The following is a 22,141-nucleotide window of genomic DNA, read 5'->3' as shown; positions in this document are numbered from 1 at the left end:
GCTCTCTCTGCAAGGAAGAAGACAGCTCACGTCAATTCTCAGAGGAAAGCCAGGCAGCTCCCTAGTGCATCCCCTACCCCATGGCTCACTTTGAAAACTCTCCTACACTCCTGTAAAGTTACCCCAAAGCCCAGCGTGGGGGAGCTAACCAGAACTGGCGCACCACATGCTGCTGCCGGAACAACCTGGGAAAAGCTGTGCCCAGCAGCAGAAAGGCACAGGAGACTCCCCAAGCTCCCGGTCAGGCCTGGAGTGCAGGGAACCGTATGTATCCTGTAGCTGTTGGCCACTAGCCCCTCAACCCTGCTCGGGGCACAGGCTGAGAACCATCGACAGCTCCTCCTTGAGCACTCAGAGAGGCACAGACCAGACTTATTAAAGCAAGATTCAGTTCTTGGTCAAGAAGGATTTCTATTAGAGCAGCCTGGCTTAGGGATAGCAGCAGGAGCAGGTTAGTTACAAGATGCACTCAGCCTTTTAGATTCTTTCATGTAAGCCTTTTCCAAAAAGCACGCAAGGTATGGTCTAACTAAAAGGCTTCCCTCTGGAAGCTCCCAATCATCTGCCAGAGCAACTTGAACAGGATAAACACATTTACTAGAGTCTCTGCAGCACGGGCTAAAGCATGCTAAATGCTGCACACTCAAAAAACTACTAAGTGGAATTTTACAGATCTCAGAGTAAATTCCAACCTGACCTGATCACAGCTCAAACGCCCCGGTGAAGTCCCAAACCTCTTTCTCAAGCGCTAATACTGGGCATATTAACAATTTACAGCATCAGAGAAGGGAGGTACTTAGGAGATTTCTCCTCTCCCCATAGTATTTGCATGCAGAGAGCTCTGAGAAAGTCTTGCCCTTTGGGGCTGCTCTCAGCGTTACCCTATTTGCTAACTAAACACAGCACCCACAGGCATCGTACGCAGCACTCTGAATGAAGATAAAAGAAGCGTTCATGCAATTGCGTCACTGAACACTCCACCACACTATGAAAGGAAAACACGTTGAAGCCTAAGAACTTGCACAAGATACGCTCCCTGGCCTTGCTACGATGCATCACAGGGCTTTTGCTCATAAAAAAAGTTTCAGTCCCCCTCGAGCATAAACGTAGATGTTCAGAAAAACCTGAGCTCAACTTAGAAAAGAGTTGAATCGACTGGCGAGCAGCAGATATGAACACCACCAGCACATCCCAAGAGAAAGGAAGGGTCCAGGCCTCGGCAAGAAAGAAGCAACTAGTGTTCCTGGGCCACAAGCCTCCACCCACACTGAAGAGCAACCTATTTCTGTGTAAAACAACCTGCCCCAAGTCCAGCGTAAGTCAAAACCTTGGTCAGGAAGACACTTACTTTATTTTAAACTAAGCAATAATGAATGTTAGAAAAAAAACACTTCCAAACACCCCCATCTACTCTGGCACACAGCTGAGACCAGACTACACCTCGCAGTTTGGGAAGCGGTAGAACGTGCTTCTGCCTACGTGGACCTTGCATTACTTTGTCCTTTGGCACAATTTGGGGCAGCAAAACACCCGGAGGCACCATCGTGGCCCTGCTAGGATACAGTTCCCCACCCGGCTCTCTTATTTCATTCCTACGTAGTTTATCTCGACTGTCGACACGACGGCAGCGTCCGTCCTTACAATACCTAGCACACAAGTTGACGATAAGACACAAAACTTCACGTCCTAGAGCACAGACCAGCTGCTAACTTCCCCTGCGGGCTACGTTAACCGCGACACTAGCAACACAACGGGAGCAGAAACAGCATCCCAGACCATCTGGCCGGCCGGCCTAACGCGGGCGAGAAGCTCGTATAACACCAGAAGAGAAGAACGAGAAATACCAACCTGGTTTACCGAGTGCTCTACATAAATAATTGAGCTAGTGCCAATTCTGAGTCTAACTCATCCCTCCGTGGGAGGTACAAAGCGGCAACCATTTAAGGAGAGAACGGCGGAACGAAGAGGTACTTTCAAACGGGAGAAAGGGGCCGCCAGGCAGCCCCCGCCGGCGCCGTCCGCTCGGCTCCCCCGCCGGGCCGAAGCGCGGCCTCACGGAGCGGAGAGGCGCCCCACGGCGCGGGGGGCTCAGAGTCCAGCGGCGGCCGCCTCGCTGCGCCCCGGGCAGCGCCGCGGCCCTCGGCCAGGCCCGTCGCGCCGGGCTCCGCTCCCCATGGGCCGCTGCTGCCGCCGCGCCGCCGCCGCCGCCCGGCTCCGGCGGACACACGCAGCTCGAAGGCCCCGCCGAGGCGCCGCTCGGCCGCCCCGGGCCTCGCCTCCACCTGCTCCCGCCGCCCCCGGGCCCGGCGCCGGGGAGGGGCGGGGGCCCGGCGCGGCGCGGAGCCGCCCGCGGCCGCCGGAGGCCACACAAAGGGCGGCGGCGGCGGCGGGCCGGGCCGGGCCCCGCTCACCTGCGGCGGGAGGCCCCTGTCAGCCGCTCGCCGCGGGCGGGGGCCGCGGCCTGCGCGCTCCGCCCGATCCCCGCGCTGGCGTAGCGGCGGCGCCCGGCGCGGCGCGGCGGCGCGGGGGCCCGCGGCCGGTCCCGGAGGCGAGGCGGGCCGGGCCCGCTGGCGGGCGGCGGGCGGGCCGGGCCGGGCCGAGCTGGGCGGCGGCTCGCAGCCTCGGGATGGAGGGAGCAGCCCGGGCCGGCCGAGGCGGCGGAGGAGGCGGGGCCGGGGCCGGGGCCGGGGGCGGGCCCGCGCCGCGCTGCCCCCTGCCGGGCCGCGCCGCCAACAGCGCCGCCGCCCCCGGCGCGGAGCGGAGCGGAGCGGCGCGGAGCGGGGGCGCGGCCGCCCCCCACCGCGGAGCGGCGCGGCGCGGGGAGCCGGGCACCGTGGGCCCGTCGCTGCCGCCCGCGGGCCGAGCGCCCTGGCGGGTCCCGCGGGCCCGGAACGCCGCGCCCGCAGCCGCGGGTTCCGGCGGGCCGCGGAGGCCGGCGCACGCCGAGGCCGCGGGGGGCCGCAGAGGCGGGTGCACGGAGCGCCATGCGGGCGGCCGCGCTGGTGGGCTACAGCAGCAGCTCCGCCGAGGAGGAGGAGGAGGAGGAGGAAGGGGAAGGGGGGCGGCCGGCGCGGCGGGGCGGCGCGGAGGAGCCCCCCCGGGCCAGGTGGGTGCGGGGCCCTTCAGGGGCCGCCTGCTCGCCTAAGCCGCCTCCTCGAAGCAACCGCTGACCGTGAAAAAGCCGCTTGGGCGGCGCCGTTGCCAGCTCCCCCCTCGGGGACGAAGCGCGGCGGCAGGTTTGCGCCCCGTGGGCCTGGTCCCGCCGGTGGGCTTGGGGCGGCGGGGCCGAGGCTCCCCGGCCTCGCCTCGCCTGCGAAGGCGCCTGGGGGCCGCGCGCGAGGCAGGGGACGCGGGTCTGCAAGCGGCGCTTCGGGCCTGACGCGCGGCAACGCGAGCCGGGCCGTTAGAGGGGCGCGTGTGAGAAACCTTCCTTTCTCTCTTGCCTCCTTTCCCCGCCGTCCTTGCAGCAGCAGCAGCAGCAGCAGCAGCAGCAGCAGCAGCGCGGCGGCCTCTCGCCTCCCTGTCCCGGACAGCGTATTGAACATGTTCAAAGAGCAGGAGGAGGAAGTCGAAGACGACAGCTCCAAGCACGGCGGCCGCGTGCGCAACTTCCCGCACGAGCGGGGCAATTGGGCGACGTACGTCTACATACCCTGTAGGTAAATTCGGCTCTGCCCTTACCGCCTTCCCTGCCAGGGACCAGGAGGGCTGGGGTAAGGGAAGGATTGGGGACCTCCAGGGAGCAGAGCCGTCTACACCAGTCAGTGGTGTTGCCAGGTCAGAGAAGGCATGAAAGACTTTGTTTGTGCCCGGATTAGGAGCTGTGAAGCAGGAAAGAGAGGACAGGCTGAGAGGGAGGGCTGTGAAAACCTACATGTCATCAGTGAAACAAATGTTGTGTCCATGCCGGTCTCCGCAAGCCGGGGCAGGGGTCGCTCCGTCCAGCGTGAGGTGCTGTTCCTTGGCACTGTCAGTAAATCCACTCGCCTGTTGGACAAGTCTAAAAAGGCTTTTTCTTCTCTCTGAAGGCGCACAAATTCTGTAGGGATGGCCTGCCGGCCCAGTGGCTCTTCCCAGGAGCAGGAGCGACTGCTGTGTTAGCAAGTCCACTTATCTTTGCTTTTAACACCAAGGTCCCTGATGGAAGGGTGGGAGGAGAGCAGCTTGATAAAACACAAAGTTGGAGCACGCACGTGTCCTTTTTCCCTGGGCTGTTCCTGGTCTGTGGTCTGGTAGGAACACTGGTCACTGCGTTGGCCTCTTTCAGGAGTAAGGCAAGGCAGCACTGCTGTTGGCAGTTAGCGTGCCAAACTGGGAATCAGGGAGCAGGGGTATCGTTCCTGACTTGTGCCTCAGCTTTGATATCTGCAAGTTTATAATACAGATAATCCTGTCCCATGCTTCCTCAGGGAGATGTGAGGCTCTCGTAACACTTGATAAAGTTGAGATCTTGAAGCGTGTCTGGGAGAGCAGAGTACCCCCAGCCCAGGCTGCTTCTGCACAGACAGTTACTGCTGCCTCCCCTATCTCCGAGATCTGTAGCAAATGCTCTGGGGAGGGAACACACAGAGCACAGGCTCTGACTGTGCTGCTCTTTGCCCTGCAGATGAAGTCCAGGAGGACTTCTTGGAGTTGCTGGACCTCCTGGTTTCCCATGCTCGCACCTACGCTTCGTCACTCACTGCCATGGAAGAGTTCCACATCAGCCTCTCGCAGAGCGTGGTGCTGCGCTATCACTGGATAAACCCCTTTGTCCAGTCCCTTAAGGAACGCCTGGCCTCCTTCGACAGGTAGGGACAGCAGAGCCCCGGCTAGAGCCCTCCTGCACATCTCTTCCCTTCTTGCCTTCTGCTCTGGGTCTTCACCGGAGTCCACAATCTACATTTTCCCTGCAGGAGCTGGTGCTGCACCAGTAAAGCCCTGGGAAGGTTTCTGCCTGCCTCAGGACCCAGCACCGGCCAAATCAGGCACACAGGCCTTGTGTGCCAGCAGCGTTGCTGTGGTGTACAGGAACTCCAGTTTCAAGGACAAGGCCAGAGTTGTATCATCCTGTAAACCACGGATATTCACTGCTGATTTTGTTGCTTGTGTTTAGCTTAGACACCCACTGAGGATCAGCCGTTTTGGTGCTTCTGTTGCAATCTGGGCTTCAGAAGGCTGGAAACACAAGGGGGTAATGGAGTAGTTCAAGCTCGGAAAGGTTTCAGTTGCACCGATTCACTCTGACTGGAACAAGTGCTTGTCTTTGTCTTTCCACAGCTAGGCGGAAGTTCTAACAGTTCCTGGTGGGAACCTCTGTCCCCTCCCCATCTTCCCCTTTTTTCTTTTTTCCCTTTCCTCAGCTGAAATATCTTTCTTATTTCAGGTTCTTCTGTCTAGCTGACCAAGTGAAGGTTTATACCAACCAGAACAAAACCAGGTGAGTGAAGCCTGGCTGCCTGGGCAGAAATGTGGGGAAAGGCACGGGTGGATGGAAAGCGCAATGCTGCCTGTCCCACACAGCCCCGGTGAACAGCGGGAGCCGTGTGAGAGGGCAGGTGGATGATCACCTCATCTCACTGCCTCGCTGACTGAGGTTTCATATCTTTCCCCAGTTGTTTTCAGGAGTGGCCCAGGGTGCACAGATTTTTAGCGTCAGCACAGATTTTCAGTACTGGCAGCCTGAAAAGTTTTTATCGAATTATCTCTGCCGGCTAGTACCTCTCTGCGGTGACTGAACCTCAGGCTGCAGAATGTCAGCCTCTTTGAGAGAGGAGATCTGTTCCCAACATGACCTGAGGCAGACCTTTCTGCTTGGGTTAGATTAATGCTCCGGTTTCACATCAGCTAAAGCTGGCGACGCTGCCAAAAGGAGGCAGCCCCATTCACCGCCGTCTCTGATCTGGTTTGTTCTGTGGTTTCACGAGCGCTCGTGCCAGCTAAGGGAGTGGGTGGCGGGAACGCGCAGCCTGGGGCGAGCAGAGTGGGGGCCACCTCTTTTGGCAGCAGCGCCAGCTCACGCTGTTGGTAAAATTGCAGCGCAAGTCTTCAAAGAGCTGGAGACAAACAGCTCAGGCAGTGCCAGTTCTCTCGGGTGTCAGCTCAGAAGCCTGATGGTGCTGATTCCAATTTAACGCATTTAAGTATTTTAAATGTCAAAGCACGTTAAAAAGAAAGGTGATTAAAACGATGAGAAGTTGCTGAATGCAAGGGAAATGGCAGCCCACGAAGATGCGGATTCGGGGTGGGACTTGGGTTTTCCCTCCCCTCTTGCAGTTGGATACATGAGTGTGGGAAGTGTCACAGAAACAATCCTTGAGGAATCTCTTTGTCACTTCTCTTCAGCGTGGTGCTTCCCCATTGAGGCTGTTCATAGCTAGTGCCTTTGTGGCCGCTTCCCCTCCCTTACGGTAACTTCTATCTTCTCAGACATAACTACTACTCTTGCACAGGGCACTGCTCTACTGTAATACCCATTAGCAATATCGACTGCATTTTGTTTGCCTGGAAAATGAGTTTTCACGTCACGGAAGGGCACTGTGTTAGTCTGGTAAATCTACCCAGTGTATCATCCAGTCCTGCTACTTGTGTTCCCTCTTTTCCCCCCTCCCCCCGTGCTGTTATTTATTCTTTTCTTCAGAATACAATCAGTATCCTTGAATGTTCTGGGACTCGAATGGCTTAGGCCTGCAGTTCCCCAGATTGGCTTTTTTTTCTCCTTAGATAAGGGCTAGGGAATTCATCTGGTAGGAATGCTGGGTTAAGCACGCTTATGGCTGTGCTTTCTGCAGTGTGAAAGGATGTGCACTGTCTCTTCTTGTCTTTCTTTAGGACCTTTATTGGCTTGGCAGTCTCTGCTGGGCATTTCCAGTTGCTGGAACTGGTCTCAGAGGTGGACAAAGTTATGGAGGAATTTGATCTGCCGACGTTCTACAAGGTGAGGCGTCACGCTTGCCTACTTGTCCACCGATGTTGGCTGGTTCCTTACAAAGGGTGGGGGCTGCAAGTTCATGAAATGTCCAACCCCAGATAAAAGGGAGCGAAGAGGTTAGACTCTGACGTAGTCTCCCACAGGCCAGTCAGTCATGGCCTGGTTCTGGGTGCTTGTGCATAGTAACCCCCTGCACAGGATTTTGCTGGGAATGGGACTAGCACGAGCCTACGACATCTGTATCATGTCCTGTCCAGGAGAGCAACAATGTTAACCACTGTGCGGTGGCCCGTGAGAACCGGCTTGCCTGTGGCTAAGTTAGGTGCCCAAGGGCAAGTGAGTATATCAGAGAGACTCCCCCACACTAGGTGGAAGCACGATGATGTCCAAGGATTGAATGGGCTTGGGGCAAGCACTGTGGGACAAGAAGGCATTGCTCGTGCCTCTTCCTCAGCCAGTTTCCTGGGGCATCAGTCCAGCCTCTTTGCTTGGTACTAACTTCTGGGACAGGTTTGGATTTTGAAGAACCAAACCCTGATTTCTCTGTCTCCAGAGTAGAGCAGGGAGCTCTGAAGCGTTACCCAGAGATGACCCACCTACCCACTCCAATGCTCTCTTCTCTCTGTGCGCTTGGAAGAGCTTCTGCAGAGCTGACGGGAGGGAGGCTGGGAACCAGCCCTCATCTCGTTTCCAGCTCTGCCTTGTATCCACTCTGCATCCACTGAGCTGGCCGATGGGACTCCCTGCTTCAGGATCCTCCTGCCCATGTATTCAGGGTGCTCTGAGATTCCCGGCAAGGCAGCATTGCACGGTGTCTCTCACTGCAGCTGCTTGCACTGAGCAGAGGCTCCTCTAGTCCCTGAGGTCTGATCCTTGTTTTTGTCTTCAGGACCCTTCATTCCATATCAGCTTGGCCTGGTGTGTTGGAGACCTGACTGGCAGGCTGGAAGGGCAGTGTCTGCGGGAGCTCCAGGTACGTCCCCATGCAGCATGGAGGGGAAGGGAAGAGTAGAGCTGCTGTCCAGCCACGTTTCCCTTCCTAGGGCTGGGGAGATACGGAGAATTTTCTTCAGTGAGTGAAACAAAAACTTTACTGGGTTCAAAGAAGAGAAGTTTTTGAAGGGGGGAGAGTGTCAATGAGTTAAGTCACCCTCATGAGCCCTAGGGGAAGTCAGAAGCTTTCCAGCCACAAACTGCCTTGTCTCTGACATGGTTCAGAGAGGGAGTTGCAGCTTGTATGCTTGTGAGCTGCCGACTCCGTCCTCTGGCAGCCGGCAGATCCACCCTCCTTATACTGACTCCTGCTCCTGCTTGTATTTTCCAGGACATTGTGGACAGGTTTGAGGACTCGGCGCACCTGCTGCGTGTCCAGTGGGAGCAAATCCGTTGCAAGTCAGGGAACAAGTACTTCTCTTTCCCCTTGAGGTAGGGCCCAGTGGACTGTGTGTTTCAGAGCCCTGAAGACCGTGCCCTTCAACACAGAACTGTTCTCTGCTGCAGCTCTGAGCAGCGTGGGCTGTCACACGCATCCCACACCCTTCTTGTCTGCTCAGCAGTTTTGGGAAGTTTGTGGCCTCGAGCCGGGCTACTTCCAAGTTCAAGCTGCTGGCTGAAGAAATGTGTGTTTGTGGCAGATTTCTTCCTAGGCTGCTGACAGCACCCTGCTGTATGTGCTGTAGTCAGCACAGGAGGTTCCAGCCATCCCACAGTTGCTAATTTTGCTGATTTTTATTTTTTTTAAACTGTATAGAAGCCATAGATGCCTTATGGTGAGGAGAAGGTAGAGTGGGAAGCTGCTGCTAAAGGAAGAGTGTCTCGCACAGTCGGAAATAGCACTGCCTTGTCAGGAGGCTCAGAGCATGCTGACTCTACTGAGCTCAGCGTCCTTAGCTTTGATTTGTAAATACAAAGACACAGAGCTAGACTCTTTCACCAGCGCCTTCCCCACCTTAAGCCAACTCGAAAAAGTTCCTGTGTCACGTTCTGTCTCCCTCGCACTGTTGCTGCCTCCGCAGAGGAATTTCAGTATGAGATCCTCCTGCCAAACAGAGAAGAGATTAAATCTTGACAGAGAGATTGGATACCCCACGTGTTCCAGTGCTAACTAGTCTGGCTCCAGGCTGGGTTTAAAAGAATGACTTTGGTTGTCAAAAGCGCCAGACTTGAGGCGGAGGGGGGGACGTTTCTCATCCGAAGTTTGCCGTTGTGTTACGGCAAGCCCAAGAGAGGGCGGTGTTGGCTTTTGCATCCTGGCGAGCTGGATCGGCAGTGCCCGCTGATAAGCTTCGGTGGGTAAGTGAAGGGGTGGCAGCTTTAACCCATGCTACGTGCACTTTCCTATGGAAACAGCACCCTCGATGCTGTAATGACCCTGCTGATTGCGGGCTGAACTCTTCCTGCTGGGAGAAGGTCCTTTTTAGCCTTGTTCCTGCCAGGAGGTCTGCTGCAGCCTCTCAGGTATTCTGAGCAGGATGCCGATGTGCTGCCCTGCATCTTTCATTCAAGCTTTGTCTGACGAAAACTGTGAGACTTGTTCTGAGCAGTAAAATCTGACTCCTCATGTCATAAAATTGTTTCCGTGGTGTATTTCAGCCATTTGGTTTCAGACGTGCTGGGCTTCAGTAGCTGCAGCAGATTTCAAATGAGATGATGTCTGCAAGCATTTCACGGGCTGGGCGCTGCACTGCCCTTCCTCTCACGGGCAAGAGAGCCCAGGGGCTTCGGGGCTGTTAGAACATCTGCCTCAACACAGGTCTTTAATGCGAGCCAGCTCCCTTGCAACAGCCGGTTTTCAAAATTCCTGGGGGGGGTTATAGGGGCGGCAGCAAATGCAATGCCTTGTTCACTCTCCTTTTCTTGCGCCTTCCTCTGTTGTAGTGGTGTTTTGCGGGGGGGACGCTGACACCTGGTGTTCCTAGCACTCATTCACTGGTTTACTTCTGAGTCATTAAGCTGGGCAGCTCAGCACACCAGTGCTGGCAGAGTTCCCCTCTGCTTGTGCGGTTTCACACGTAGATGCCAGGTCCGTAGGACCTGTGAGGAGCCCCATGAAAGTCTTGATTTCAGGGAGTCGGGATTTCACCGCGGGAGGGCGTGTTGTACCAGTGGTCTCCTCAGGAGGCACTTGGACTCTTCCCACTCTGAAACCCGGGCACCTGGCAGAGCACTGTCCTGCTTGCTGCCGCTTTGAGCATTCCCTTTCTCCCTTTTTATGCAGACCCTGTTTGTAACCAGTTAGTTTCTGGGATGGGGAGCTGCACAGGCCTTAAGTGATTACAGCCTGAGTTTTGTTTTTTTTTTTAATGTCATTGACATTTAAGACTGGAGACTTTCAGTGAAACTTGGCTCCTGCAAGACAGAGCCTGGACACATTTCCTCATGGTTTGAGTCCATCAGCAAAAGGTTAATGCTCAATGAGTAACCATGGCAGCTGGCTGGGCTCTCTCCCCAACAGAGGCCAAGGTTGGCACATCCCAGAGTTTTGCAACTCCACCAAGGCCTCCCTTGCACAGCTGGTGTCATTGGTCAGGCCAGTCCTCAAGCCTCCCAGCTCAGCAGGGTGCGGGGACGCCCCGGCGCGCTGTACGTGCTCCTGGGGTCAGTCTGCATGCTTGTCTTTGGGAACTCTCGCCTCTGGAAACGCTGTGCGATACTTGCCCGGATTCCCCAGAATGCCTTGATACAAAAGCGGCTCTGTTAGGGGAGGTGGGAAGCATAAACTCAGTGGGCAGCACAGTCCTCTCACAAAGAAAAGCCTTTGCTAAACTCGGCTCTTCTCTGTTCACCGAAACCCAGCCGGACAAGAGCTGCAAAGACACTGGTGCGCTTGCAAGGAAGACGGAGCCTGGGGCGTGCAGCCCCGGGTCCTTGGAGCTGCATTGTGCGCCGAAGCAGGCGGAACGAGCAGGCCCGGCTCGGGCGAAGAAGTGCTTGGCACGGTCCCAGGAAGCACCCTGGTCCCTGGAACAGGCTTCCTCCGCTCTGCGCGCGCTTAGCAGTCCCCTGCCTTCAGCGCCGGGGAGGCACTGTGCGTTGGCAGAGCTTTTCCGAGCTTCCTGGCAGCTCGAGGGACATGGTCGTTCCCCCCTCCGAACCCGGCTCTCTCCTCTTCCATTTAGCAAACAATCGTTTCCTTTCCTGTGGCCACGCCTGATGGGAACAGAGGAACAAGCCCGACCTGCTTCCTTATCGGGGGGGATGGATTGCTGCTCACCGGAGCTGGCGGCGCAGGGCTGTTTGTGTGGAGGAAGAGGCGCTGCGGGACCGGCGGGGGGAAGACACTCCCTGCCACTCCCTGGCTGTTTGCTTTTCTCCTCCCAGGCGTGGGTGAGATTTGCAGAGCTCAGCTGCCTTCCAGCCAAAGGATCCTGCAGGTGAAACGGAGACGCAGTGCCTCTGGGTTTCCTTCCAGCTCTCCGTCGCGGCAGGGTACGGAGTGGGAGCACTTGAGACGCTCTGGGTTTGCACCAGTGGTGACTAAGCAGAGCCCAGCGCTGGATCGGCGATGTGCCGGGGACGGCGCTGGCTGAAGGAGGCTCTTGGGTCCGTCGTGCCAGAGGGGACAGCTTGCTGGCTGGGCCAGCTCCCGGTGACGGACCTTGGGCTCTGGCACGTGGGAGGCTATGTCCTCCTCTGCCCAGGTCCCACCAAAGCTCTCGAGCTGCACTCCTTCCCCCTCCGGACCCGCAGCAGCGGGACAGTCTCTATGTTAAGCAAGGGGCAAGTCCACCCACCCCCAAAACCGGCTTGCTCAGGCCCTCAGAGGTGGGTCCTCCCCGCGGGGCTGGTTTCTCTCCGAGCAGGTGTGCGCAGGACTTGCGCCATCCCGAGAGCGGGCCTCGGCCTCCGGGGAGGACGAAGGGAAGCGGCGGGGGCAGTGGACAAAGGATGCGTTTAGCACAATGGGCGTCCACGGAGAGCAAATCCCGCCACGGATGGAATAAGGGTGCGGGGAGGTGGCCCGGCTGGCGCAGGGGAGCTGCCCGCCAGCGTGGCCCGGTGAGACCGAAACGGGGCAAAGAGCCAGGCGACCCGAAACTAACCCCCGCGCAGCCGGGCGACGTCCCTCGGGTAAATACGGAGCCGGGTTTCCGGCAGAGCTCCTGGCCTGCCACCGAAACCCGCACACCTTTGTGCCTCCCGGCCGCTAGTCAAGCCCGAGAGGCTCCGCTGCCCTGGGGACAAAGTCCAGAAGGCGAATGTTTGCCGAACGGAGCAGGGGTTATCCAAACGGGAAAACAGCAGCCGTGCGAGGGGCGGCCGCCGCCGAGGCCCCGCCGAGTTTGACGCTGCCCCTGCCTCGGGGCCGGCGCTGGGCTGTGCGTTGGGCCCCGTGCGTGCGTGACGGTGCACACGGGTGTACTGTGTGCGTGGGGAGCGGGGTGCACGCACAGGCGCGCGAGCGCTGCCTACGGCCTCCGTGCGAGCGAGCGATGTGCGTGGGCCTGCGGGGGTCACGGTGCCCGTGCGGGACAGGCCGCGGGCCCTGCCCGCCGGGGACCCTGCTGCGGGGGGGGGGGGGGGGGGGGGAGGACACACGGGACGCGCCGGGACCGCGCGCGGGCGGCGGAGGGCGGCGCGCTCCCGCCCCCGGCCGCGCGCGGCGCCGCGCTCCGCCCCTCCCCCGCTCGCGGCCGGCCCCGGCCCGGCGCCCCCGCCCCGCCCGGCCCGGCCCGGCCCCGCCCGGCCCCGCTCCGCGCCCAGCCGCCGCCGCCGCCGCGCTCCGCTCCGCGCCGCAGCTCGCCCGGCAGCGCAGCGCCGCCGAGCCGAGCCGAGCCGAGCCGGGCCGGGCCGGGCCCGCCGCGGGCCGCATGGGCCGGGCCCCGGCGGCCTGAGCCCCGCACACAAAGGCGGGCCGGGAGGCGCCGGGCAGCGCCGCCCATGCACCTTCGCCGCAGCCCCCCGCGGCGGCCCGTCCCCGGGCCATGAGGGCGGCGTAGCTCGGCCAGCGCCGCGCTCGGCTCGGCTCGGCCCGGCTCGGCGCGCCGCCCTGCCGGAGGGCAGCCGTGAACCGGCGGAGCCGCAGCCGCTGCGGCGCGGGGCCCGCGCCCGGCATGGACGGCGCCGCTGGGGGCCGGCGCCGCGGCGCCTCCTGCCGGCCGGGCTGGGCGCCGCCGCCGCGCTGCGGCCTCCTGCTGCTGCTGCTCGTCGTGGGGGCGGCCGCGGGCAGCGAGGTCAACGCCGAGGTGAGCGGGGGCGCCGGGGGCGGCCGGGGGGCTCGGAGCCCCGCGGGGCTGGGGTCGTCCGCCGGGAAAACCTGCCCGCAGGTGCACCCCACGGACCTGCCCGCGGGCGCTCCCCCACGGATCCTGCCCGTCCCTGCCCCACAGATCCTGCCCGTCCGTGCCTGCAGGTGCTGCCCGTCCCTGCCTGCGGGCGCTGCCCCACGGATCCTGCCCGGCCCTGCCTGCAGGTGCTGCCCGTCCCTGCCCACAGGCTCTGCCCCACGGACCTGCCCGTCCCAGACCTGCCCCACGGGATGCCCCAGGGCTCCCCAGCTCCTGCCCCACCAGCTGCCACCCCACCACCGAGGGAGCGACCCCGGTGAGCGCGGCCGGCCTGGGGCGCAGGTGCAGGGAGCGGGGGCAGCGGGGGGCCCGGCCGCCCCGGGCCGGCTCCGGGGCCGGCGGGCAGATGCCGGCGGGGGAGAGGAAGCTCTTTGTGCCCACGCTGGCCCGCGCGGGAGGAGGGGGTGAAAGGGCCTTTGATAAAGCCTCCGCTCCGCCACCCTGCCTTAAAAAAGGAAAAAGAAATGAGGACGCTGGTGCAGGAAGGAAGAGACCTTAAATGCCTCGGCGGCGCCCCCCGACTCCCCCGCCGAGGGAGGCCGGCGGCCCCCCCGCCGCGCTCAGAGCCTGCCATTGAGCTCCCCCAAGGCCGGGGGCCGGCGGATCCCGCAGGACAGAAGCCCCTTTGTGGGTAACGCGCCGGGCTCCCATGGCTCATCGCGCCGGCCCGGCATGGGGAGGGGGGTCCCGGGCGGCGGGAGCCACGGCGGAGCAGGGGGACGTGCAGCTCGGCCTCTCTCCCGGCTGGGTCCGGCGAGGGCAGCCGAGATCCCGGCCCCGCTTCCATCTCTGGCTCCATCCGGCCGCTCCGTGTGCCTTCCTGACCCTTCCGACCTCTCTCCGGGGCTCCGGTTTCGCCCTGACCTTCCCGGCAGATTGCCGCCGCTCCGTGCGGCCGGCCCCGGGATGCAGCGCCGGCGGCGAGCCCAGCCAGGGTGGCTTGGGGGCCTGGTCAGGGCCGGAGGAGTGGATTTGGGAGCAGCTCCTCTCTGCCTGACCCCCGAAGCTGAGGCCAGGCTCGCTGCTGGCAGGGTCTCGGCGTGGCGGAGCGGGCGCTTGGCCGCCTCGGCGGGGGGCGCGGGTCCCGGCTTTTCGGCCCGTGCCAGCTGCCACCTGCCGGGGATGTTTTCCATAGCCCGGGTGCCGCGGCTGCACCCCGTTTCCACGTGCCGCCCCTCCTGGACCGGGTGTCGTATTCCTGCCCGGCCAAAGCAGCTCCCAGGAGAGCCCGGCAGCGTTAGCACGGGGCCGGCCCCATCCGTGGGGAAGGAGCAGCCGCGAGGGGGACCGTGCTCCGGCTGGGGCAGCCCAGGAGATTTGGGGGGCTGGGTTTTGGCTCTGCCACAGAACAGCCTCGCTCAGCCTCCCTGCATCCTCGTCCCTTCCATACGGCTGCTCCCCGTGTGCAGCACCTAGTGCACCGGCTCAGCTTAGGAGGGGGTGCTGCCTCTGTGCAAAAAGAAGAGGAATAAAACACGAGGCCGTCTGAGCGTGGGGCCCGCATCGGGGCTAGGGGAGGTTGCCGATGTTGGAAAAGGGTGCTGCCGCCTGCTCAGCGCCCTCAGCCCGGCAAGCCGGGATGCACGGAGCAGCGCTGCACCGGACTCGAGGGCCGCCTTGAGGCAGAGCGGGGTTTTAGTCGGGTTGGGTGCACCTGGAGGTGCTCGTTCAATGTGTTGCGGGTAAATTGCCCCGCTCCATGCCTCAGTTTCCCCACGCCGGCTCGCTCCGTGCTGGGGAGAAGCTTTGCTTACTGCACGTGAAAGGCTCTGAGCACCGGGGCGGATACAGCCCTGCTCCAATTCCTCTTTCCCCATGCAAAGGAGCTGCAGGGATCGACCCACCTGGGCCGAAAGCCTCGCGTGCAGGGAAGAGCCGTAAATAAGCGGTGACGTTGCCCCTGCTTGGTATTCCCCGAGCATCTGGGCACGGCTCGCCTGCAAGCCGCCTAGCACGCGTCCGAAGGGCAGGGAAAACTCAGCCCGCATCCTTCATCCTTTGGCCCCTCGCGTTTGGGGCTGCTGGGGTGCGTGCCGCGTCCCCCCGGGGTGATGAATGTGGCACCTGGCGGAGGCCCTGGGGCTCTCGGGGGTGCCGAGGCCTGGCGCAACTCGGCAGAGCTCTTGCTCAGCTCGGCGGGAGGTGGGACCGCACCGCGGATCTCGCGTGCCGTCTGTTCCTGCCTGGCTCCGGGCGAGGGCTGGGCCCTCTCGAGCCGTTTCCCAGCTGGTCTCTCCGGCTGAGAGCCGTTGTCCCTGCGGCGTGTTTTGGGAACCCTTCCTGCGTTGCGGGCTGGAAGAGGTGATGCAGGGCCAGATCCTGGCTGGTGCTGAGCCCCTATCCGGTGCCCGTAGTGGAGCTAGGCACCCGTGGAAAAAAGTGTCCTCCAGAAGGTGCTGAGCACCATAGCTGCCTGTGCCCCTGCAGCCGATTCCCTTCTCCCGTGGGTCAGAGCTCATTGGAGGTGACCACCACCCCCCTTCCCACCAGGATATTGAGCAGGCAGCGGTGGGCAGAGGGGCTCTTCACATCTCCCTCTCTCCGGCCTGCCCTGGGCAGGGCTGGGACTCTATTCCTGGCCTCCAAAGCGATGGCCGCATGCTACGACTTGCCCGGCACTGCCCACCTTTCCGTCATCCTGCCGGGATGCAGCGTTTCCCCGCCGGCAGCTGGCACGCTAAGCACCCTGCAAGCACAGACACCTGATCTCGTCTGGCGAGCAGGGAGAAGGGCTGCTCTGGCTGGGCAGACGTGTGCGGAGAGCAGAGTCGGAGGTGCCGGCAGGTGGTGAAAGCAGACCGGAGGGCGGTGATGGGCTCGGGATGGACAGATCCAGCCCTTGCTGGATGGACATGAGGATGGGCTCGCTAGGAGCTTTTTCTCCCAGGAGAGCTCCAGCCTGGGTTGGCAGTGAGGACGTCAGCTTGAAGGGGAAGGTTCCCTTGTCCCAGCCCATCGGTCTGCTCCCAGGGTGTAGGGAGCAGCCCGCCGTCTCACGCTCACCTCTCCCGCAGGCCTGGCTCCGGCTCTATGGCTACCTGCCGCAGTCGAGCCGGCAGATGTCCACCATGCGCTCTGCTCAGATCTTCTCCTCCGCCCTCTCTGAGATGCAGAAGTTCTATGGGATCACGGTCACCGGCGTCCTGGACGAGGAGACCAAAATGTGAGTTTCTCCATGCGCTGCCCTCTTGCTCGCACAGAAGGGAGCTCTACTCTCTCCTGCTCACCTCTTCCACAGGCCAGATACCCTTAAGGGGAGATTGGCCTGGGGCTGACAGCACGAGTCCCCTTTCCCAGAGTGATGGAGAAGACTGGTCTGCTCTCAGTGCTCTGCATCACTCCTGTCATCTCCTGTTTGCAGTGAGCCCCTAAAGGGTATGGAAAGCTCTGCCGGCTGGCCCCAAAGCTCTGCCCGCACCAAGCACCCGCTGCGTGGGTGCAGCCTCCCCCCTCTCAGGGCCTGTGCCCCTGCGGCCGGGACACGTCCCCTTGCTGGCCCCAGCTGCCGTAGTTCCTCAGGGTCCTTTGCCCCGGCGTGGTGCACTGAGCCCTCGCTTGATGCCCTCCTGGCAGGTGGATGAAGCGTCCTCGTTGCGGGGTCCCGGACCAGTTTGGGGTGCAGATGAAGTCCAATATGCGGCGGAAGCGGTACGCGCTCACGGGGAGACGCTGGAGCCAGAGCCATCTCACGTTCAGGTACCCAAGACCCCCGGAGCTTTCCCCAATCCCTATCTGTGGAGAGCTGGGGCAGCGTGCACCCAGGAGGGGTGGGAGAGGCCAGCGGGGTCCATGGTGGCATGGAAGCATCACCAGAGACCACGTGATCTTTTCATGTTGGCATCGCAGCCCCTGTGCCAGCGTGTCCCCAGCACCCACCACATGACAGTCTCCTGACTTGGGATCTGCTCGTGGCCATGGGGGACCACCAGCTAGAAACCCCTCTGGGCCAAAGCGGCGGTGGGGTCGAGGGGAGCGAGCCTTGCCCTGGCCGTCCTGAGCGAGCATCCCTGCTCTTGTGCCCGTAGCATCCAGAACTACACGGAGAAGCTGGGCCGGTACCACTCGTACGAGGCCATCCGCCAAGCCTTCAGGGTGTGGGAGCAGGCCACGCCGCTGGTCTTCCAGGAGGTGCCTTACGAAGACATCCGGCAGAAGCGGAAGAAAGAGGCTGACATCATGGTGCTTTTTGCCTCCGGCTTCCACGGAGACAGTTCCCCCTTCGACGGCGTGGGGGGGTTCCTGGCTCACGCCTACTTCCCCGGCCCGGGGATGGGAGGGGACACGCACTTCGACTCGGACGAGCCCTGGACGCTGGAGAACACGGATGTGTCTGGTGAGCCAAGGCGGAGAGCTCGGGTGGGAAGGTGCTCCGAGGAGCCCGTCCGCCTGGGTTTAATTGCCGGTGGGGCCGCCGGCACCCAGGCGACGTGTCGCCCGGCAGGGTTTGAAGGCAGGGTGGGCTGGCGTGGGCAGCGGGTGGGAGGAGAGCAGCTCCTCCGGATGGGTGGCGCAGGCTCCGCTCTTCCTTGCTTGCGGAATGGGTGCCGGGCGCAGGGCAGCGGGTCGGGGAGCAGCCTCGTGCGGGCTGCCCCTCTGCCCGTGCTGACGGCACCTTTCCCTGCAGGGAACAACCTTTTCCTGGTGGCCGTGCACGAGCTGGGACACTCGCTGGGCCTGGAGCACTCCAGCAACCCCAGCGCTATCATGGCCCCCTTCTACCAGTGGATGGACACGGAGAACTTCCAGCTGCCCGAGGACGATCTCAAGGGCATCCAGCAGCTGTACGGTGAGGGAGCTCGCTGTGCCGGGGCCTGGTGTCCCCCGGGACGTGGCCTGGGCTGAGGCCCGTGGGTGCTGGGCCAGCTTGGAGGCTGGGTGCTGTGTCTCGGAGCCAGGCCTGGCGTGGCGGAGGGGGGAAGCGAAGCGGTGGCCGGCTGGTCTGCGATCGCCCCCACCCGTTTTCTCTCCCGCCCTGTCTAGGTACTGCGGACGGGCACCCTCAGCCCACCAAGCCCTTGCCCACCGTGACGCCCCGGAGACCCGGCAGACCAGACCACAGACCCCCCAAGCCGCCCCCGCCGGGGAAACCGGAGAGGCCCCCCAAACCCGGCCATCCAGACCGGCCTGACCAGTACGGCCCCGACATCTGCGACGGGAACTTCGACACGGTGGCGGTGCTGCGAGGGGAGATGTTTGTGTTTAAGGTAGCTACCGGGACCCCTTCCTCTCTGTCCACCATGCCTGGGTCTGCCCCTCTCCCCAGCGCGATATCTGCTACCCCAGGTCTGCACCAGGCCCTGCCACCCCGCGTTGGCTGGGGATGTGGCAGTCCCTGGGCAGAAGGACCCAGAGCGATGACGGGTTTGGGTACCATGCTTAGAGCCATGCTGGCAGCCCCTGCCGCGGGACCCTGTCTCGCCGTGACCCCCCCGCTGACACCCCGTCTTCCCCCAGGGTCGATGGTTCTGGAGGGTTCGGCACAACCGGGTGCTGGACAACTACCCCATGCCCATCGGGCACTTCTGGCGGGGCCTGCCCGGGGACATCGATGCCGCCTACGAGAGGCACGACGGGAGATTTGTCTTCTTTAAAGGTGAGGGGGGCAGCCGGAGCTGGGGGCGAGGGCCGAGCTGGAGGACGAGAGCCCCCACACCCGCCTGGCCCCATGTCACGGCCCGGTGCCCCCCAAGCTGCCGAGTGCTGGATGTCTTGATCCCATCCTGACCTGCTTCTCCAGCCTGCCTGGCCCTAAGGCTCCTGGCAAAGGGACGGGGTGGCTGTGGAGGGGTACCACCAGGACGGGGGCCAACAGGGAGCTCCTGGTGCCAGTCTTGGACCTGTGCGTACCAGCAGGCTCTGTGCGCAGCACCGCAGGAGCAGAAAGGACACCCAGAGCAGAGCAGGGGACGGGGACAGACAGCGTTATACCCCCATCCCCACCACAGCAGTTAGGCATCACAGCATCATCCACCTTCTCTGTTTCCTGCCCAGGTGACCGGTACTGGCTTTTCCGAGAAGCCAACCTGGAGCCCGGGTACCCGCAACCCCTGGTCACCTACGGGCAGGGCATCCCCTACAACAACATCGACACCGCTATCTGGTGGGAACCCACGGGGCACACCTTCTTCTTCCGTGGGGACAGGTGGGTGCTGCCGCGCTCCCAGGTGCCGGTGCTCCCGGCTCCTCCACTGTGCTCTGCCTCTGCCAAGTCTCTGTCTTTCCCTGTGCCTCGGTTTCCCCTATCTAGAAGGGGGATGATGTGTGCTTGGAGATGGGAGAAGGAGCGCTCCAGGTGGAGGGAGGGATGGATGGGGCGGGCTGATGGCAGATGGCTGGATGGAGGGATAAATTGGTGAATTCCTGCAAAAAAAGTGGGAAATTTGGATGCGTGGATGAAGAGGTGGGTCAGCAGGTGGACAGGTCTGTCACCAGCAGGACCCTGAGGAAGAAACCCCCCATCTCCTCAGCCTGGGGCCACAGGTTCGAGCCCCAGCTTTGGGTCACCACGGCCAGGGGGCTGCCAGCACGGGATCACCCGGAGCAGGGTGGGCATCGGGGGGCACCCCGGGGCAGCGGAGCCCCCCGTCCCGCCTGCAGCCGTCATGGCGGGGGGGCAGCCCGTCCGTGCCCCTCGCCTGCTCACGAGGCCCTGTCTGCCCCCCCCCCAGATACTGGCGCTTCAACGAGGACACCCGCTCGGTGGACCGCGGGTACCCGAAGCCCATCTCCGTGTGGGTGGGCATCCCTCCCTCGCCCAAGGGCGCCTTCCTCAGCTCGGACGCCGGTAAGCGGAGGAGGACGGAGGGGCGGGTGGGGAGGGAGGGGGCTGGTGGACAGGCAGCCGCTGGTGCCCCTCCGGCTGCCCGCGGCCAGAGCGCCGGCGTGCACGGGTGCCAGCCCATGCAATTGGGGTGAGAGCAGCATGCCACAGAGGTGGGATGGACACAGAGGCCACCTCCATGTGCCGTCACGCCATGGCCGGGATGGAGCCCCAGGAGCCACCGGAGTCGCCCAGCTCCCGCTTGGGTCCAGGCCCAGCTCCCTCACACTCCTTTTCCCGCCGGGCAGGAGGTCCCATTTCCTCTCCTCCGCTTTGTGGGTGCCAGAGGGGTGTCCGTGGGCGAAGGGCGCTGAGGACACCCAGGACGGGCCGTGCCGGGAAGGGGACCCGGCTGCTCACCCCTCACCTCCCTCTCTTCCCCCAGCCTCAACCTACTTCTACAGAGGCACAAAGTACTGGAAGTTCGACAACGAGCGGCTAAAGACGGAGCCGGGCTATCCTAAATCCATCCTGCGGGACTTCATGGGCTGCCACACGGAGCTGGTCCCCGACCCCAACCCCAGGTGGCCCGACGTGGACCGGCCGCCCTTCAACCCCGACGGGGACGGAGGAGAGCGCCCCGGCGGCGGGGCCGAAAGCGAGGAGGCCGAGGAGGAGGAGGCCGAGGACGAAGAGGAGGAGGAGGACGAGGAGGATTACGGCGCGGGCGGCCCCGAGCCGGGCGGCGACGTGGACGTGGTGGTGCAGATCGACGAGTACACGCGCACCATGAGCGTCGTCATGGTGCTGGTGCTGCTGGTGCTGCTGCTCTGCATCCTCGGCCTCATCTACGTCATCGTGCAGATGCAGCGGAAAGGCGCCCCCCGCATGCTCTTGTACTGCAAGCGCTCCCTGCAGGAGTGGGTCTGACCCCCGGCCCCCCGCCCGGCCCCCGCCCGCCACCATGGTGCTACCCACGGATCTCCGACCTCCCCCCGGCCCCTCGCCCCGGCCCCCGCCGCCTATTTATGCCGAGCGCTCCCTCGCTCGGCCCCCTCCGCCCCACGCTCGCTTGACGTCTCCCGGGCTTCGGAAAGCGGAGGGGACGCCCGTGGGCCCCGAACCACCCCCCCCCCCCCCCAGCATTTGTGTAGCTGGGCTGAGGCCCGACCGGATCGTGACTGCGGGATGTTCGCCACATTCGGGAAGCGCCGGGAGACACAAGGCTGGAGTGCGGCGGAGCCACGCGGCGCTTCCTCCTCGCTGCTCCTCATCGTCCATCCCGTCGCCTGCCCCAGCGAGGAGGAGCGCGTCCCCCGTCCCGTCGTGTCGCGCGCGGGGGGACCCTGACGGTTCACCCGCGGGACTGTGGACTCTTGTTTCCATGCCAAGCGGCGGTGAAGAGGCAGGGATTGCCTTCGGCTCCCCGCCGGCGCCTGGGGGCTGCTGCCGGCACCGCTCACCCATGCCACGAGCAGGCAGGGCTCAGCGGCGGGCGCCCAGGGAGCTGCCTGCACCTGCAGCCGGGCCGGGCCCCGCGTCCGGCGGGGAAGCGCGGAGGGAAAGGGAGGGCTGAGCTCGCTGCGATTTGTTTCCTGTTTAACTGTTTGTAGCTGGGAGACGGGGGGGCGGGAGAGGGGGGGACGGGGGCCAGGACGCGGTGCCTAAAGATAGCTCGGAAACCTGATCTGGGAAAGCACGCGAGGGGCCGGCGGCCTCTCCCCGCGCGCTCCGGCGGCAGCGGGAGCCACGGCCATTCGCGAAGCGCCCGCTGGCTCCCGTTCACCTCCCGCTTCCGAAACAACCCCAAACCGCCGGCCGCTGGGGGAAGGCGGCCCTGGGCCGCGCCGTCTCCCGGCCGGGGGGTCCGGTAATTCCCCTCGGCTCGCGGCGGCGGCGGCGCGGGCCCGGGCGCTCGCCTTGTGCTTGCATTAAACCGGTCGGGTGCGTGGAGAGCTGTGGGTGCCGTCCTTTCCGCCGCGCCGCGCCGCCCCTCGAACAGAGCCGCCTTTCACGGGCACCCTCGCCCGGCGGCCGGGGCGGAAAGGCCTCGCCGGGGAACACAGCGCCCCTTGTTCTCCCCCGCCGGCGGCGTTTCGGCTTCGCCCCGCGCTGGGGCCGCTGCCCCCGGGGCCCATGCGGCTGTGGGAGCCGGGGCGCGGAGGCCCGGGCGCGTTTGCACCG

General features: G+C 63.0%; 2 protein-coding genes across 5 annotated transcripts; both read left to right on the top strand.

Moving 5' to 3' along the window:
• The first annotated feature begins 1,870 nt into the window (after window positions 1-1,870).
• Window positions 1,871-9,478, top strand: USB1 (U6 snRNA biogenesis phosphodiesterase 1). 4 transcript variants are annotated; one of them, XM_067302736.1, is made up of 7 exons: window positions 1,871-1,967; window positions 3,474-3,655; window positions 4,607-4,790; window positions 5,366-5,419; window positions 6,811-6,916; window positions 7,800-7,883; window positions 8,235-9,478. In XM_067302736.1, the coding sequence occupies exons 2-7, from the start codon at window positions 3,544-3,546 to the stop codon at window positions 8,337-8,339; spliced, it is 645 nt and encodes a 214-aa protein (XP_067158837.1). In that variant the 5' UTR covers window positions 1,871-1,967; window positions 3,474-3,543; the 3' UTR covers window positions 8,340-9,478. The 4 variants fall into 4 exon arrangements, with proteins under 4 accessions (XP_067158837.1, XP_067158836.1, XP_067158839.1 ...); XM_067302735.1 differs by lacking the exon at window positions 1,871-1,967 and adding an exon at window positions 2,960-3,002; XM_067302738.1 differs by lacking the exon at window positions 1,871-1,967 and adding an exon at window positions 2,988-3,002 and having other exon boundaries at window positions 3,468-3,655.
• A 3,470-nt stretch (window positions 9,479-12,948) lies between these two features.
• MMP15 (matrix metallopeptidase 15) lies at window positions 12,949-21,912 on the top strand. Its single transcript, XM_067302733.1, has 10 exons — window positions 12,949-13,095; window positions 16,212-16,360; window positions 16,771-16,893; window positions 17,223-17,530; window positions 17,822-17,983; window positions 18,178-18,401; window positions 18,652-18,790; window positions 19,189-19,339; window positions 19,866-19,981; window positions 20,403-21,912. Exons 1-10 carry the CDS (start codon window positions 12,964-12,966, stop codon window positions 20,885-20,887), a joined length of 1,989 nt encoding a protein of 662 aa, XP_067158834.1. The 5' UTR covers window positions 12,949-12,963; the 3' UTR covers window positions 20,888-21,912.
• The last annotated feature ends 229 nt before the right edge of the window (window positions 21,913-22,141 follow it).

Source organism: Apteryx mantelli, chromosome 10 (genome assembly GCF_036417845.1).
Source record: "Apteryx mantelli isolate bAptMan1 chromosome 10, bAptMan1.hap1, whole genome shotgun sequence".
Classification (NCBI taxonomy): Eukaryota; Metazoa; Chordata; class Aves; order Apterygiformes; family Apterygidae; genus Apteryx; species Apteryx mantelli.
The sequence above is the reverse complement of the archived record's forward strand: the minus strand, read 5'-3'. Positions and strand labels throughout refer to the sequence as shown.

Bases quoted from the DNA above. Each gene is read 5' to 3' on its own strand.
- USB1 (XM_067302736.1), top strand. From the start codon at position 3,544: ATGTTCAAAGAGCAGGAGGAGGAAGTCGAAGACGACAGCTCCAAGCAC. The intron at 3,656-4,606 runs GTAGGTAAATTC...TTTGCCCTGCAG, and splicing joins GACGTACGTCTACATACCCT to ATGAAGTCCAGGAGGACTTC. The intron at 4,791-5,365 runs GTAGGGACAGCA...TTCTTATTTCAG, and splicing joins CGCCTGGCCTCCTTCGACAG to GTTCTTCTGTCTAGCTGACC.
- MMP15 (XM_067302733.1), top strand. From the start codon at position 12,964: ATGGACGGCGCCGCTGGGGGCCGGCGCCGCGGCGCCTCCTGCCGGCCG. The intron at 18,402-18,651 runs GTAGCTACCGGG...GTCTTCCCCCAG, and splicing joins GGGAGATGTTTGTGTTTAAG to GGTCGATGGTTCTGGAGGGT. The intron at 18,791-19,188 runs GTGAGGGGGGCA...TTTCCTGCCCAG, and splicing joins GAGATTTGTCTTCTTTAAAG to GTGACCGGTACTGGCTTTTC.